Below are 15,824 nucleotides of genomic sequence, written 5' to 3' on the forward strand. Positions count from 1 at the left end.
CTCTCCTATAAAATTTTGGCAACCTCACATACGCGGTTTTGCATTTTCTTGATACGCGGTTTTGTACTTTAAACGACGATATACACATTTGATGTCACCCTTTTCTAAGATATTTGCTTTTATTGCCTTTTCTGCCTTATACCATGTTCTGACCGACATCGAAAACATGTTTTCGTTGCTAAAATTGGTTTTCGACTTAAAACTTGTCCATGTAAAATCTGTCAAACGAAAACCAGTTTTCGCTGAAAACTACTTGAAAACTCACGTTCCACTCATTCCAATCGGTGTCTTTACTAGTTTTTTTCGATTTTTTATCGAAGTGGAAGTCATATTTTATCATCTTTAATACACCATTTCGGATTTATTGTTAATTGGCTGGCAAAAGTAAAATAAGAATGAAAGGGTCCTAATGAAAAGAAAATGAGGGAAAGGCATTTTAGTTTTGTTTTTGTGTAGCAAAACTGTAATCAGAGGATTTAAGAAATGTCAACGGAAACACTAACAGCCGGTGTGAACAGCCTTCAGCCCACAATCCCAAAACTCGTTTTCAAAGTGTTTTCGTTGTTGGTCAAAACATGGTATTAAAGGCCAGTATGTAGCTCTCAAGAAAAGCAAAAACTCCATATAAAATGACGTACAAGAAATGGCTAAGAAATTCGTCTTCTTTCGTCGAATTTCCTTAAGGCAGTACGCACAGTGGTTCGGATCGCAAATCTAGCTGGACGAAACTGTTTAAACAAATACTCGTTGATGGATCTTTACACCACTTCTTACCTAGGGGATTTTTGGGTCGCTGATTACGAATCTGAAGTCACTTATCAAAAATTCAAAATGGCGGATCCAATATGGCGGACGAAATTTAAAAAAATCGGTAGATTTCTATTAAACTGGGTATCTGGGGGTTTTCTGGGTCGCTGATTACATATCTAAAGTCATTTACCGAAAATTCAAAATGGCGGATCCAATATGGCGGACGAAAATTTAAAAAAATAGGTAGATTTCTATGTAACTGGGTATCTGGGGGTTTTCTGGGTTGCTGATTACGAATCTAAAGTAATTTACTTTATTTACTTCGGAACGAGCATTTTCATCAGATATTTCTTTCACTTTACTAATCACATAATCACGGACACCTTGTTGTGTTTTAGTTAGAAGTTTCAGCAACACTTCTCCAAATGTCAAACAACTCACTTCTTAAGATTTTATTTACCATGACCAAAATTTATCATCACAGCAAGAAACACAAATAAATTTCAGAAAAACCTTTATAGCAGCGCTTAAAGATTTGCATGCCTGTTGTATAATTTTGTAATTTCAGAAAGCAGAAAATTCGCGAGTTACTATTTTTTGTTAACTCTTACATAACCAAAGTTTTTATAACTCCAAGTATTTTTCTGTTTTAACACACAACCCTAACCCCCCCTCTCCCCCGTGGATCCGCCACTGATCTTATATTTATATTCAGATACATTCCTGTTAATAATTACTTTTGAGTTTTGAGATTTGACATACCGTCACTAAAATGTAAATATCTAAGCCAATTGGTTAGACTTGGTTATCGAACTTACACTCTGCATTTGCGAAGGTGTAAATAATAATATGAAAGTGGTTTTATAACGGCATTCGGCGGCCTTTACTTTTCCTACTCTTTAATTTATTTTTTTAATTAATTAGAATAAATTTTCTTACACCAATGTGGACATAAATTGCGTTATGACCTCTGAATCTATAGCGGAATAAGTGTAATTTTTTGTTTATAAAGTCAATTTGCAATTGTGCAAATATTTGTGAGTGCAATTAGCAATCTTTTAAGTTAAATTTCAGCTTTTAAAATTGAGTTCTCAAATAGGCGGCGTTGACTTACCTTTTTTTGTTCGTTTTCATATGTTAATGCTTTAATAAATGCAATTTCTATTTGAATGTATTGTCAGGAATGTATTCCAAGTAGCATTAAGTATTTTAAAAACAAATAAAAAAAATTGACTTTCGTCCAGCTAGATCTGCTATCCGCGTACTGTGCGTACGCAGTTCTTAAGATATTTGCTACGCTTTCTAGTACGACTTTCTAAAGTTTTTTTGTGAAAAAAGAGCACAAGGCAACCCATATCTGCAATAGAAATATATGCCCGTTCCATTATTTCTTAAGGAAAGAGTGAGGCAACAGGAAGTGAAGTAGCAGATGTCAAAATTCCTTGGACACACACACGAAATAATGGCAATTTTTTTTCGTCCGTTTTCTTGAGAGCTGCATACCGGCCTTTAGTTGTAAAGGGCAAGTAGAAATCCCTTATTCCTGATAATATGAAGGTTTTAAACGTTCCATATTTAAATGATAGAATCATCAACTCATGTTTAGTACATTCACGACTTCTTCGCGAAAATCGTATGAAAATGGTGCCAGAAAACTTCAAAATGCATCTTGTGGTTCACTGTTACTAGCCCAGTATAATTAGATAAATTTGGTAGGAAAATTAAAAAAAAAAATTGTAACAGCGATTTTTTTTATGCAGTTTACTTCTATTTCACACGTAAATCATGGATCCATGGATTTCATTTGGCAACATTCCGCTATCTTGGATTTCAGTTTTTTTGGGTTTTTTTGCGATTTGCAAGCTTATTTTGCATTTTAATGGTTTAATACAAATATGTTGAGAATTTAGTTTCCCACATTTGGGTTATAGAAGGTTTTTTAAAATAGCATTTTTTATTGTAAAAAATTTGCAATTGCATTTAACATTGTTTTTTGACAATTTCTGTTTAAAATACTTAGCATATTAAAATTCCAAAGTTGTAGAGAATTTCATTCTTCACAACTTTTACACCCAATTTTTTTTTGTACGACGCTTAGATCACGGCCGGGATCGTGCCAAATATAGCGATTCTCCTTCTTCTTTTTTGGCGCTGTAACCGCCTAAGCGATTTTGGCCGAGTTCAGCAAAGCACGCCAGTCGTTTCTCTTCTGTGCCAACTAACGCCAAGTGAAGCCAAGTCCTTCTCCACCTGATCTTTCCATCGCAGTGGGGCCTCCAAGTAGAAATCTCTTATTCCTGATAATATGAAGGTTTTAAACGTTCCATATTTAAATGATAGAATCATCAACTCATGTTTAGTACATTCACGACTTCTTCGCGAAAATCGTATGAAAATGGTGCCAGAAAACTTCAAAATGCATCTTGTGGTTCACTGTTTCTAGGCCAGTGAAATTAGATAAATTTGGTAGGAAAATTGAAAAAAAAAAATTGTAACAGCGATTTTTTTATGCAGTTTATTTCGATTTCACACGTAGATCATGGACCCACAGTCTCGCACCTAAATTTCATTTGGCAACATTCCCGCCATCTTGGATTTTATTTTATTTTTTTTTTGGTTTTTCGCGATTTGCAAGCTTATTTTGCATTTTTCATAAAAAATAGGTAAATACAAATATGCAGAGAATTAAATTTCCCACATGTGTTATATAGAAGTTGAAAAAAAAATAAAAATTTATTGTAAAAAATTAGCAGACTGCGAAAAAATTTTACATTGTCACGGTTTTCGCAATTTTTTGACAATTTCTGTTGAAAATACATAGCATATTGAAGTTCCAAAGTTGCAGGGAATTCCATTCTCCACAAGTTTTGTGCCTACATTTTTTTTGTACGACGCTTATATCACGGCCGAAAACGCGATAAACACAGTGATGTACGAGATGTGTCGTAAAACTAATTGGTTACGGAATCTCCCCTCTGATTATATATTTTCTATCAGTTTAAAATAATTTCGGTGTAGTTGAAAATCTTCTAAAACCATTTTAACCGTTATGTTACGTTGAAAAAATTTAAGACTTTAAAACATTACGATGTCGATGGGAATGGTCGTGTAGACCGGTCGTGTTCGATTAGATACTTACCAGTACATTCAAAGCATGATTCAATAATAAAAAGTTTGCTCAGAAAAGAGTTTTCTCGCTCCTTCTTGACAAAATCGGCTCTCTTAGCAAGGCCCTGTGTGTGGGTGCACGTGTGCGTGCAACCATGGTTGCCACTCCCCAACATTTTTTTCTACCAAAATCTCTTAAGAAAAGTTACCAGAAGTTACCAAATCTTAACTACCAAAGTCTTCACTTCTTCAGTGAGAAAAAAATATACTGAATAACACTGCTATATTTCATAACAAAAATGTATATACTTACAGCCCGGTTATGTGCACTTAATAAATTCAATATTTTTATAATTTGTCAATTTTTGATTATTTATCAAGAGCTTCCAGTTCTAGCACAGAAGTTTAAATCTATTTTCTTGATAAATTATCAAGATTAAAAATGCTATTAACAATTATATATTTTTTATTAGAAAATATATTTCTATCAATTAATTACTGCATGTGCCGTTATTCTCATTTTCGTTGTTTCCGACAGGGTAGGAGTATTATGTAATGTGGAACGATTTTCCATCATCCCTTGTCAAATTTGGTTTGGAGACAAACCGGTTTCGGCGTTGTGCCATTTTCAGTGTAATTTTTCGTTCAGAATGTGCCGATACTTGGACCTGCGACTCACGGAATAATAGCACCGGCACACAAAAAAAGTGGCGGGTGCTTTTAACCGTTCGTTTGACTCGTACAAAATTTCGAGTAAATTGCGAAAATTGCTATTTTTTCGGTTTTTCATAATCTACTGTACGTCGAAATATATGTCGGTAGGTGTCGAATACATGTCGGTATATGGGTCTGGTAAAAAACACGCGACATTTTTTTTACCGGAATAATCAAAACGATTTATGGACCTTACCAAAAATTGCCAGATGGCCAGTATTAATATGTAAGAGGGTAGAATTCAAAATTTGTCGCAAATATTCGAAAGTTGTTTTAAAAGTGCAGGCCTTGGTGCTGCCACTGTAATTTAAATATTTCCAGTATTCGAATATGAGATGACTCTAATTTAATCGAAGTAATTTTGTAAAAGTGTCAGTAGTGCTGCCACTGAAACTCGAAGGGTTTTTATAATTACGCACATTCAAAACATAATTCATTTCTTTCTAGTAATGCAAATAGATGTTTAGTTGCAAAAGTTACCAAAATGAAATAAAAGTTACCAAGTTACCAAACCGTTTAAAAGTTACCAATTTTGGTAGAAAGTTACCAATTGTGGCGTGCATCCTTTTGTTAAGCTGGACATTTGCCGACGAACATGTGTGCGCACATGCTGACGAGTTGGCGTGAGTTTACCGTCTGTGGGATTTTTAGAGATTGTTCGCCAACATGTTAGTCGTTTGTGGCGATATTCTCGCGCACTTTATCATTTCGGTCGTAGCTTTGAAAGAGTGGGTATTAAAATGACGACGGCAAATTAGAGGTGTATGGAAGAATTTTTTGACGCCATAAAAAACGAGGTAGCCGCATGGCAAATTAAAAGCGATTCATATAAAAATAAAATAAAAAAGGCTAAAGCTTGGGAAAATATATTAGAAAAATATAAAGAATTTAACCCAAATGCAGCTATTGAAATTGTGAAAAAAAATAATTAATGCACTGCGTACATGCAACCGACGGCAGTTAGAAAAAACGCGTAATATTTAAAAATCAGGAGCCGGCGCCGATGAATTGCACACGCCAGCAGCCAATCGTCTACCCACTCTTTGTTTTGTTTTTTTTGATCTTATAGCCGTATAAATGACTAATAGGGCGATGGCGTCATCCGCAGAATTATTAGTTGTCAGTCTACTCTAGATTTGTTCGTCGTCTGTGGACACCGAGTGCGTAAGCATGTGCGCACATATGTTCGTCATCTATGTCCAGCTTAAGGGAGTGTCAAAACTCGAATGTCACTAGTGAGCAAACCTTTAAAAGCTCAGTTATGCAAGACACTTGACTTGAAAATTGTATATCTGGCGAATGAGCAGCGCGTGTATGTAGTTACGCAAACAAATAATTTCACGTAAAAGCTTGGAGATCTATAGATTTTTGATTTCTAAGTGCAAATAATCATGCTGCAATATCATTTTTCACATATTTTTAATAAACTTCCTCCAAATATGCCACACAAATGTGATTTTTTGTATAAATACAACTCATCTCGAAAAATAATTTCTCAAATAAAGAGAAAACAAAATAAAAGCGATCACAATTTGATACGCTTCAATACATTTATTTCAATTGTAATTTTTATTCAATTTTACCCTAAACATATTAAACGTTTAAGATTTTGCGCGTACAAATACAAATGCTGAGGATAAAAAATGGAAAAATGGAATAGATGACACGAAGAGTAATTGTTTCTAAATTTTCTAGGTCAGTCAAGGCAAGTCTTAGTCTTGCATAGCCGGGCTTTTAATTATTGAGTCATGCATTCAAAGTAGATTCCCCAACATCAGTGTCGAAATATTGAAAAAAGAAAGAGAGATCCAATAAGAGAATATACTCAAAATGTCAGCTTTACTTTTCAAAATTCAGAAGCGATTTATTATTGTTGAAATGTTAATAAAAAATACAACATTTGTAAATCTATTAGAAACGTTGTTCCCGCTGCTGGAGGCAAGAGATAAAAATACCAGTTCGATAAGGCCTTGACATCAGCTGGCATTTCCAATTGGCCCCAATAAGCACACAAGAGAAACAAATAGCTTGCTTTATTGGATTCGGCCAACATATAAAATACCGCAAAGCTTCAAGTCTTTTACTCGATTGATCTTGTGACCGTATCATTGAAAAGCCGCTTCGCGACTGACTCCGAATCATTAGTGTCACTTTTTCGCATATACACCATAATATAAAAGGACGCTAAATACATATATTTAAAAATAAAATTGTTTGTTTTATTTTACTGAAATAACTGCTTACTTTAAGGTACCCTCGTACGTAGAAACAAACATTTAAACTCACCTTCCGCTATATCCTCTTCGCAGCGGCCCCGACAGTTTTCAAAATAGAAGCTCGGAAGATTCTCCAAGACTTTATTTAGTGTCTGTTGTTGATATTTGTATCCCTCACGCAAGCGCAAAACCTGATGCGCACTGAATTTACGAATTTTGTTACGTTGGAAGACGTAATTCTCGCGCACCCAACTCAATTGTCCCGTAGAATAATCACGAACCTTTTTCACCTGCGAACAAAACCAAATTACAAGAATAACATCTTAAATTCTAAAACACCCAATGCTCAACTAACTTGATCGTAGTATTGATCTTTTAGTGATGTTAAATGAGTGGAGCCCATGTCTCTAAATTCTTTCAAATATTTGGCTTGAGAGGTATAACTGCTTTGTATCCATTCAACTTGTTGTACGCAATTCTCCCGAATACGATGCACCTACGAAGCGATACAAGGAATAATCGAAGAAATTCATTACACTTTGTTTAATTAAAAATTCTTCATTTAGATTTACTTGTTGTGCATAGTTCTCGCGTAGTCGTTCTAATTGCTGGCTTTTATAACTTTCAATGCTGTCGAGCATAGCATAAATTTGTCGTGCCCTGGGTGATTGCTTGTTGCGTACGCAGCAGTAAAATTTATCGAAAATACCACATCTACAGTGAGTGTTAATGGAAAAGAAGCGCCAAATTTAAAATTCCAGTGATAGAAAATATATGTAATTATATGAAGAACTTACTTGGCGCAAAGCGAGCGAAGCCCTTGCACTATCAGTGTCAGCAGAAGAAATGTGGTGGCAGCGGCGATGCCTGAGAGCAGGCTCTCAATTTTAACACGATAGAAGACGATTGGGTCTATATAAATTCTGTAAGATGTATATAAATGTAAATAAGAAATCAATGAAATGTTTTTAAAAATGCTATGTATACAATCCTAGTCATTCACTATTATAATATGTAACAAGTAATTTTTAGCAAAAAAAAAACTCGACTTCAACTCTCATATAAAAAAATATATATATATATATCTCATGATCCACTGATCGGATCTTAACCAGATTAGTATGGGACCACCTCTGAGACACTACCTTTCCGATGAAATTATCGAAATCGGTTGACGTGGTCCAAAGTTATGCGGTAACATACATAAAAAAAAAATAAAAATAAAACAAACAAAATATTCCGACGAACTGATAACCTCCTCCTTTTTTGGAAGTCAGTTAAAAAATTACCTTTTTTAATACCAGAGCAAAACTATTAAGCTGAATTTTGGAAGTATTAAGGAACATCCTTTTAAAACAGCAAAAGAAGAAGATACTTTGCGAAAATAGCATTAGAAATGTTCTTTAACAAATAATTTTCGTGGCAGAATTGCAAGAAAGCATCCTTTCATTAGTCAAACAAATAAAGTTATGAGAATGAATGTTGCTAAAGAAAAGCTATTTAAAATTAAAGATATGTGAAACCCGTTAGGACATATTTAAACTGCATACTTAATTGGTATAGTACATTTACATTGCCTTTTTAAGGTCCTCTACACAAATAAAAGCCGACGTACGGACATATGTGTAGCCTAAAACAAACACTGAGTTTGAGGACAAAAACACCTATCCGATTAATCTCAAAACCGGATCATTTTTTAAATTTTTACCTGTCTAAACGGAAATATTGACTTATTTCCTATAATAATAATAATAATAATAGATTGGCGCTTACACATATGTTAGTGTTTGGCCGAGCTTCTCCTCCGATTTGTGGCGTGCGCCTTGATGTTGTCACACAAAGCGGAGGGACCTACAGTTTTACGCCGACTCCGAACGGCGATTGTATTTTTATGAGAAGCTGTTTTTCATGGCAGAAATACACTCGGAGGTTTGCCATTGCCTGCCGAGGGACGACCGCTGTTAAGAAAAAACCTTTTTTCTATATTTTTGCGATGTTGCTTTGACCAGGGTTTGAACCCAGGCATTGTGGAGTGGAAGCGCGCACTGCTTACCACTACATATGTAAATGTGAGAGTGGGATCTTGTGTAGTTTTAGAGAAAATAAACTTCAAACAACCGCGCGTGCTCCGCGCTGCGCCATGTACATATCGTCGTTTAAAGTACAAAACCGCGTATCGTCATCCTGCAAAACCGCGTAACTGACATTGGCTGCCAAAAATTGGATTTACTCACACAAGCTCTTGGCTCAATCCATATCCATTCGTCCTTAAATATACTAGCCAGAAATGCGATTGCTTTCTAAAAAAGAGAACCATTTTGAAATATGAGTGTGTTTACAATCTAGAAAATAATTTCTACAACTTCACATACGCAGTTTGGCATTTTGCTGATACGCGGTTTTGCATTTTGTTGATACGCGGTTTTGCACTTTAAACGACGACATGTATGTATGTGCTGTACTACTATACCGCTGAAAGTAGAGATTATAAAAAACGATAATTACTTTTATTCGTGATAAGTTTTATTGTAATATATGGTAAATTATCATCAGTAAGTGATTTAAAATTCCCGCTAAATGTAATAGCTCCAAACTTGATGCTAGGTGCAACTGTAATAAATTAGACTAAGTAAACAGTTTTTATACAGAGTGAGCTTTACTTGGAAATCACGCTACATATTTTGTATTAATTCGTGCAGGTTTGTATCCATATCTTTTTATCCTTTGTGCTGTTTCTTAGCTCTTTAAATTGAGATTTTATAGTGTGGTGCCTTTATATATCTTTTTTTTTGCATTTTTTCGTACTAATTTATGTGGTAATTGTTTATTTCCTTCGTTTTTTAATTTTTTCTTTTCTTGCGTATGTTTATTTGAAAAATCAATTTGATAGCATTTTTGCTCGGGATCCCGGCCATTTTAGGTGCCGAAAATCCCGGGATTCTCGGCAAATAATCCCGGGATTTGTAATTTGACTGATTAATATAATTCCTTTTCTTGACCAGTATTGGCTATATTTCTTTTTTTTTTGTTTAATAATTAATATGTTTTTGTAAATGTATAGCTCATTATACATATAACACCGTGCGATAGTAAATTTTAAACACAAAAATCAATATATTCGCGAAACCATAGGCCAAATAAAGTAAAATTGCGTTTTTAGTTTTTCACTGTGACGTCAGTAATTCAAAAATTAATATTTACATATCGCCTGCTGAGAGGAAGATCGACCTATCTCGGCAGCCAGCTCGAAAACGCTCTATCTCAAAAAACTTTTCAAGAACGCCCTATTTCAGAATTCGTTTCAAAAACGCCCTATATCAGCATATTTTTAATACATTTTGAAGTGAGATAGGGCGTTTTCGAACCGCATTCTGAGATAGGGCGTTCTTCAACCAAATTCTGAGATAGGGTGGTTTTAATAAAATCCCGAAATAGGGCGATCTTGAAAAGTTTTTACAGAACTGGCTGCCGAGACAGGTCGATCTTCCACTCAGCAGTTGATATACTATAGGAAATAAGTCAAGCTTTTCGTTTAGACAAGTAAAAATTAAAAAAAACATCAGATTTTGAGATATACTCATATTACCACTTTGACCTTGAACGTCAAATTTTCCCCAAAAAAGACCTCAGCAAAAAATTATAGGTGCCACCAAAAAGCACGGAATGAGTTATAAGAGGTCAAAAATTTTGGATTCTCAATCATAAGTGTGACGTGAGATACGAACTTTAATAAAACATGTGATTCTAAAAAAAGTGGCAAAACGTGCATATTTAAACTCGTATAACTCGACAAAAAACCGCGATAGGAAAAAATCCATTTAACCATTATTTACTAGTAACCATAGCAACAATGTAGTAGAGTTTGAACGAAATCGTTGACATACAAAATTTTACCTGGACAGGTGAGGAATTTCGCACAATATGTAAAATATGTACATATATGCCAAATAAGTATTCTATTATTTGCGAAGTATGCTAGACATCAATTGGAATAGTTTCGCATAAAAATCATTTATTGCTGGGTACTGAACAACTACTTAAGGGAAATAGGATGGACGAGACATTTACGAAAACAATCTACAGTATTGTAACTTCCTTTAATATTTTCAATTTCTGCTTCGTTTTACGCCACGATCTTTTCACTGTATCACAAATTTTTATGTAGAATCGCTCACTGATTCCGACAATAGAGTTAATTTTTGTCTTTAAGGATACGTTTTCGAGATATTTGCAACTTACCGTTATTCGGCTTAAAAAAAAAGAGTGGTTCCACTTAATCACGTACATATATCTCAAAGCTTAAACAGACAGCAACGTTGATCCGGATTAACTCGGACTTAATTCGGATCAGCTGCAGTTAATTCCCGAGTTGATCCGGATCAACGCTGCCGTCTGTTTATGCTTTTACGAAACAATTGAACAATTGCAATGCGAAACCCGGCAAGTCAAAGCCAATGAAATTATCCATAAGCGCGTATACATCACCGTAGACTTTTCTGAGAAATTAATTAGTCATTCCAAATTTTTTGTTTTTTAGTGAAAAAATGGAAAAACTTCAAACTTTAACAGGGAAAAAATTTATAAAATAACAGTATGTTTAAATGTTTTGCTCTTGTGTTAAAGCCTGTTCCTTTAAAAAAAATAGAGCTACCAATGAAGAAAATGCGCAAGTATTTTTTTTATGAAATATGAGCAGAAAAATAGTGTTACTCATACGCCACATACACCTGAGTAAGTAGGGGGTTTGCATCGAAAGCAAGAGGTGTCAGAAATGATTAGATAATTTCTCAGAAACTATCAAGAGCTATCGAAAAGTGATGTTCAAACGGTATATGGAGAATTTCATTAGCTTTCATTCCGTATTACGATTATTCAATTAGTTTGTAAGATATACGTGATTAATTGAAACCACTTTTTTAAGCTGAACAACGGTAAATTGCAAATATCTCGAGAAGTTATCCATACAGAATTAAAAATATGTCGATTTTCGAAATCACCGAGCAATTCTACATAGGAATTCATGGTTCCTCAAGCAACCTCTGGACCCGTCAGCTTACCGACTGGCCCTTAACGGCATTCACAGGGAATCAGTCTCGAGTTATGTAGACTCTAGACCTGTGAATGCCGTTCTAGGCATACCGCCCCCAGACATAGACGGGACGGAGCTTCATCTGCCTCGGGAGACACGAACGACAATAGCCCAACTTCGCTCTGGCTACTGCCGCAGGTTAAACTCCTACCTGAGTAGAATGAATGAGGATGTGCCAAATGAGTGTCCGGCATGCGGAGAGACCCCACATGACTCGAAACATCTCTTCGCATGCCCGGAAAACCCGACAACCCTAACGGCTTTGTCCTTGTGGACCAAGCCAATAGAAGCTGCACGCTTCCTAGGGCTGCCGTTAGTGGAACTTGACGACAACGACTGCGATACCAACCGACCTGGGCGGGATTGTTGTAGCCGCTACAACAACAACAACAACATAGGAATTGGATAGTAGCATCCATAGAACATTTTTTCTGTAGTAAACCAGTGTTATTTTATATAATTTAATTCAAATCAAAATCTACTATATATCTATACATACATACATAACGTACAATCGTATACACCCACCTCATAAACGCCGACGCATTTCCCATAATGTTGTATGCATAACAACTGTAGAGTCCGCTATCGCTTCGCGAAATATTGTGTACCAACAGTGTACCGTTCTCGATCAATGTCACCCGATTCATAACGTCACTGGCCTGCAGACTGACGTTTAGCATGTTGTTATCGTCCATAATAAGCGATGTTAGTGGCAAATGTCCGATTATGTTTTCGTTGTGATTGATGATGACAGGTCGCTTGTCCGGATCCGCGTGGTGGCGTAAAATCTTATTTGTAGGCGTTACCCAAATGACGTCTGGAGCGGGACTGCCCGAAAACATGCATTCCAGTTTTGCCGTCGAGTGTAGTTTGTGCATTTTCGACTCAGACGACTCCATTATGACCGGCTTCAAGCAATGCAGATGCTGCAGTACATTCACCATGTCGCCCGGATGGCCATGGTGACAAGTAAGTGAATCAATAAGCTCATCTATGTCATCGCCTGTGTCCACTGACGACACGTCCGCCAGCATGACGGGTCCCTCGTACAAGCTGCCAATGTGAACGGCACGCAGACGACGCAACGTTGAACTGCTATTGCTCAGCCACTCGCCCAACCAGTACATGCGACAATCGCATATGTAATCGTTGTATCGAATGTGTATGAAACGTAGTCTCGGCAAATACTGCACACTCTCCGGTATATAGACGAGCTTGTTATCGCGCACATTTAAACGCTGCAATTGACTAAGTTGCCCTATCTCTGCGGGTAAATGCTGCAAAGCATTTCCAGCCAGAAGGAGCTCGTGCAGATTGGGCGTATTGCGAAAGAGGGTACGAGTAAGCTGTGTCAATTGCTTGTTGTGCTGTATAGAAAGAATGCGCAAATTTGCCAGCACCTTCGGATCAACGTAATCATTGTTACGCGAAATGAAATTACCGATCTTCTCTAGCGGCGTTGAGTCAATGCGCAACAAAAGTAAGGCGCGTTGGGACATAAATACGCCGCTCGGCAGCTGGGTGAATTTGTTGTGACTCAAATCGAGCTGCTGGAGATTATGAAGCGGATGAAAGAGTATGGAGGAAACTGTGGTAATGCTATTCATCGACATGTTCAACATAAAGAGGTTTGAAAGTGATTCGAATGCTTTGCGATCTATGCTGCTTATATTGTTTTCGGATACGTCCAGGTAGCGTAACTTTTGCAAATTGTGAAATGTGTTCTTGCCAATAGTCTCCATGGCATTGTTTTGCAGATACATCTCGCGCAGTTCCCCATTCAACGCGAAGAAATTATCTGAGAAGTAAAACAAACGGTTATTAGACAGATCGAGCGTTTGTAGATCGCGCATGCTTTGGAATAGCTGGAAGGGCAATGTCCTTAAACGATTGTGCGCAATATAGAGTCGCTGCAGCTTTAATGCTCCGTTGAAAGTGTTGCGTGTCAAATTGCTCAGCATATTGCGAGTTAAATTCAACCCTTTTAATTCGCTGAGGTGGCCCAAGAACTGCTGACTCAACTCATGTATGCGATTGTCGTCCAATCGCAGCTCGATCAAGTGATTCATGTGCTGGAATTCGGAGAGTGCACAGCTCTGTGTGCCTATAGCGTTGCGCGTTAGCTTCAACATAAGCAAACGGCGCACCGTCTGCGGTTGAGCCCAATGGGAGCAATCCAGTTGATTAGCCGTCAAATCAAGGGATTCTAAATTCTCGAAATTCGATTTATGACTCGAAAAAAGCGTTTCCAATTGTTGGTCATGCACATTGCTATACGACCACTTGAAGTTTCGCACACTTTCGTACTGTTGCAATTGCAATGACGACGCATCCTCGTTGACATAGCAATGCTGCAGGATTATGTAACCATAATTGATATACATTTTGGAACGCAGTTCCGCATTTACATTACTGATGGTGGTGTTCTCGCAGAAGAGCTTGAAAATGTTCGCATCATCAGAACTGCCACTGTCGCCAATCCATTCAAATATGGTGTCTGCATCTGCACCAACAGCTCCGCCGGCATTTACTTCCGCACCAGTTGGCACGGAACTCATACCGTCTATTACGAATGAAGGTATTTGAATTTTATAACCCAGCACGGAGATTTCATGTTCATACTTCTTCTGTGGCGGTTGTCGCGGTGGCTCTTCTTTTGCAAATGTTGATATGCATGAGGCTTGTTGCTGCCGATTGACCGAAAATGCCGCTGAGGTCAATGCTGAGGGCTCATCTGTTAGCTGTTGGTTTTGCTTTAGGAAATTATTTCGTACAGCGTCGAAAGTTGCGCTACTTGCTGGTGACGCTTTCGATTTTACTGGCGCTCCACTTTGTTGTTGTGCTGCTTCTGAGCTAACTAATGGTGATTCGTCTGCGACTAAAGCTACGGAGGCGGCGTTCGCAACACTGTCGACGACGGTCTTATAGGCATTCCCATCTACATTTGCAGCCAGCGTGACTGCATATACATCCACAGTAAAAACACTTGCAAAAATTAGGAATAGAACCAATATCAGGGAAATCTTGGATATTGTTTCCATTTTTCAGTATATAATTTAAGAAATTTGTATGGCATTATGTTGACATTTTTCAGCGGCATATTATACCTGAAAAATAAGTAGTAAAAGGAATTTTAGTTTTGGCACAAACTTAATTTATAATAGTCAGTTGTTGGATGTGCTGTTCACGTGGAATAATCAATTAGACTTTACAAACGTACATTCTACTAGATTAATGCAATTGAAGCGAGCCATATTTGGAGAAATTTTAGAATACGGACGGTAAACTAAAAAAAAAAAGTGTGGTGTCGGGAGGAAGAATAGGACACCCTCTAATTTCGAAACCTACACCTCTTCTTCTAGCAACCTTATGGTTTTTGTTAATAATTAATAAGACGCAAAGTACCACGAAACTTGGTGCTGCCAAATTGTCGCTATATATTATTACGAAGTAAAAAGATTTTGCGTTCGTTCGAAAGAAGAATCATCCCATTGCTTTAATTTTTTCCCCGGTAAATGCAAAATAAGGGAACGATTCAGGGGCAAACAAGTTTTTTTACTTCCATCAAAAGATATACATATGTAGATACATGGATATGTACATACATATGTACGTATTAGACCGATTCAAAAAAAAAATCGACTAACTTCTTTTTTTCTGTTCAATACCTCCGGGGGGATGTCAAATGATGCCTGTTAGAAGCGCAACCCTTAATTATAATAATAATAGATTGGCGCTTACACATATGTTAGTGTTTGGCCTAGCTTCTCCTCCGACTTGTGGCGTGCGCCTTGATGTTGTCACACAAAGCGGAGGGACCTACAGTTTTACGCCGACTCCGAACGGCGATTGTATTTTTATGAGAAACTGTTTTTCATGGTAGAAATACGCTCGGAGGTTTGCCATTGCCTGCCGAGGAACGACCGCTGTTAAGAAAAAACCTT

The 15,824-nt window shown here is 36.9% G+C and overlaps 1 protein-coding gene across 1 annotated transcript in view; it reads right to left on the bottom strand.

The window, feature by feature from the left end:
- LOC118740318 overlaps positions 1-14,987 on the bottom strand; it is a gene marked incomplete at its 5' end in the record, with an annotated part of 37,553 nt that extends 22,566 nt beyond the window's left edge. The window contains 5 exon segments of the mRNA XM_036471803.1: positions 6,859-7,078; positions 7,144-7,284; positions 7,361-7,502; positions 7,586-7,711; positions 12,406-14,987. Coding sequence (XP_036327696.1) covers positions 6,859-7,078; positions 7,144-7,284; positions 7,361-7,502; positions 7,586-7,711; positions 12,406-14,921 — 3,145 coding nt within the window.
- Between the last annotated feature and the right edge of the window lie 837 nt (positions 14,988-15,824).

This window comes from Rhagoletis pomonella, unplaced genomic scaffold (genome assembly GCF_013731165.1).
Source record: "Rhagoletis pomonella isolate Grant_MI unplaced genomic scaffold, Rhpom_1.0 Rhpom_scaffold_00006, whole genome shotgun sequence".
NCBI lineage: Eukaryota > Metazoa > Arthropoda > Insecta > Diptera > Tephritidae > Rhagoletis > Rhagoletis pomonella.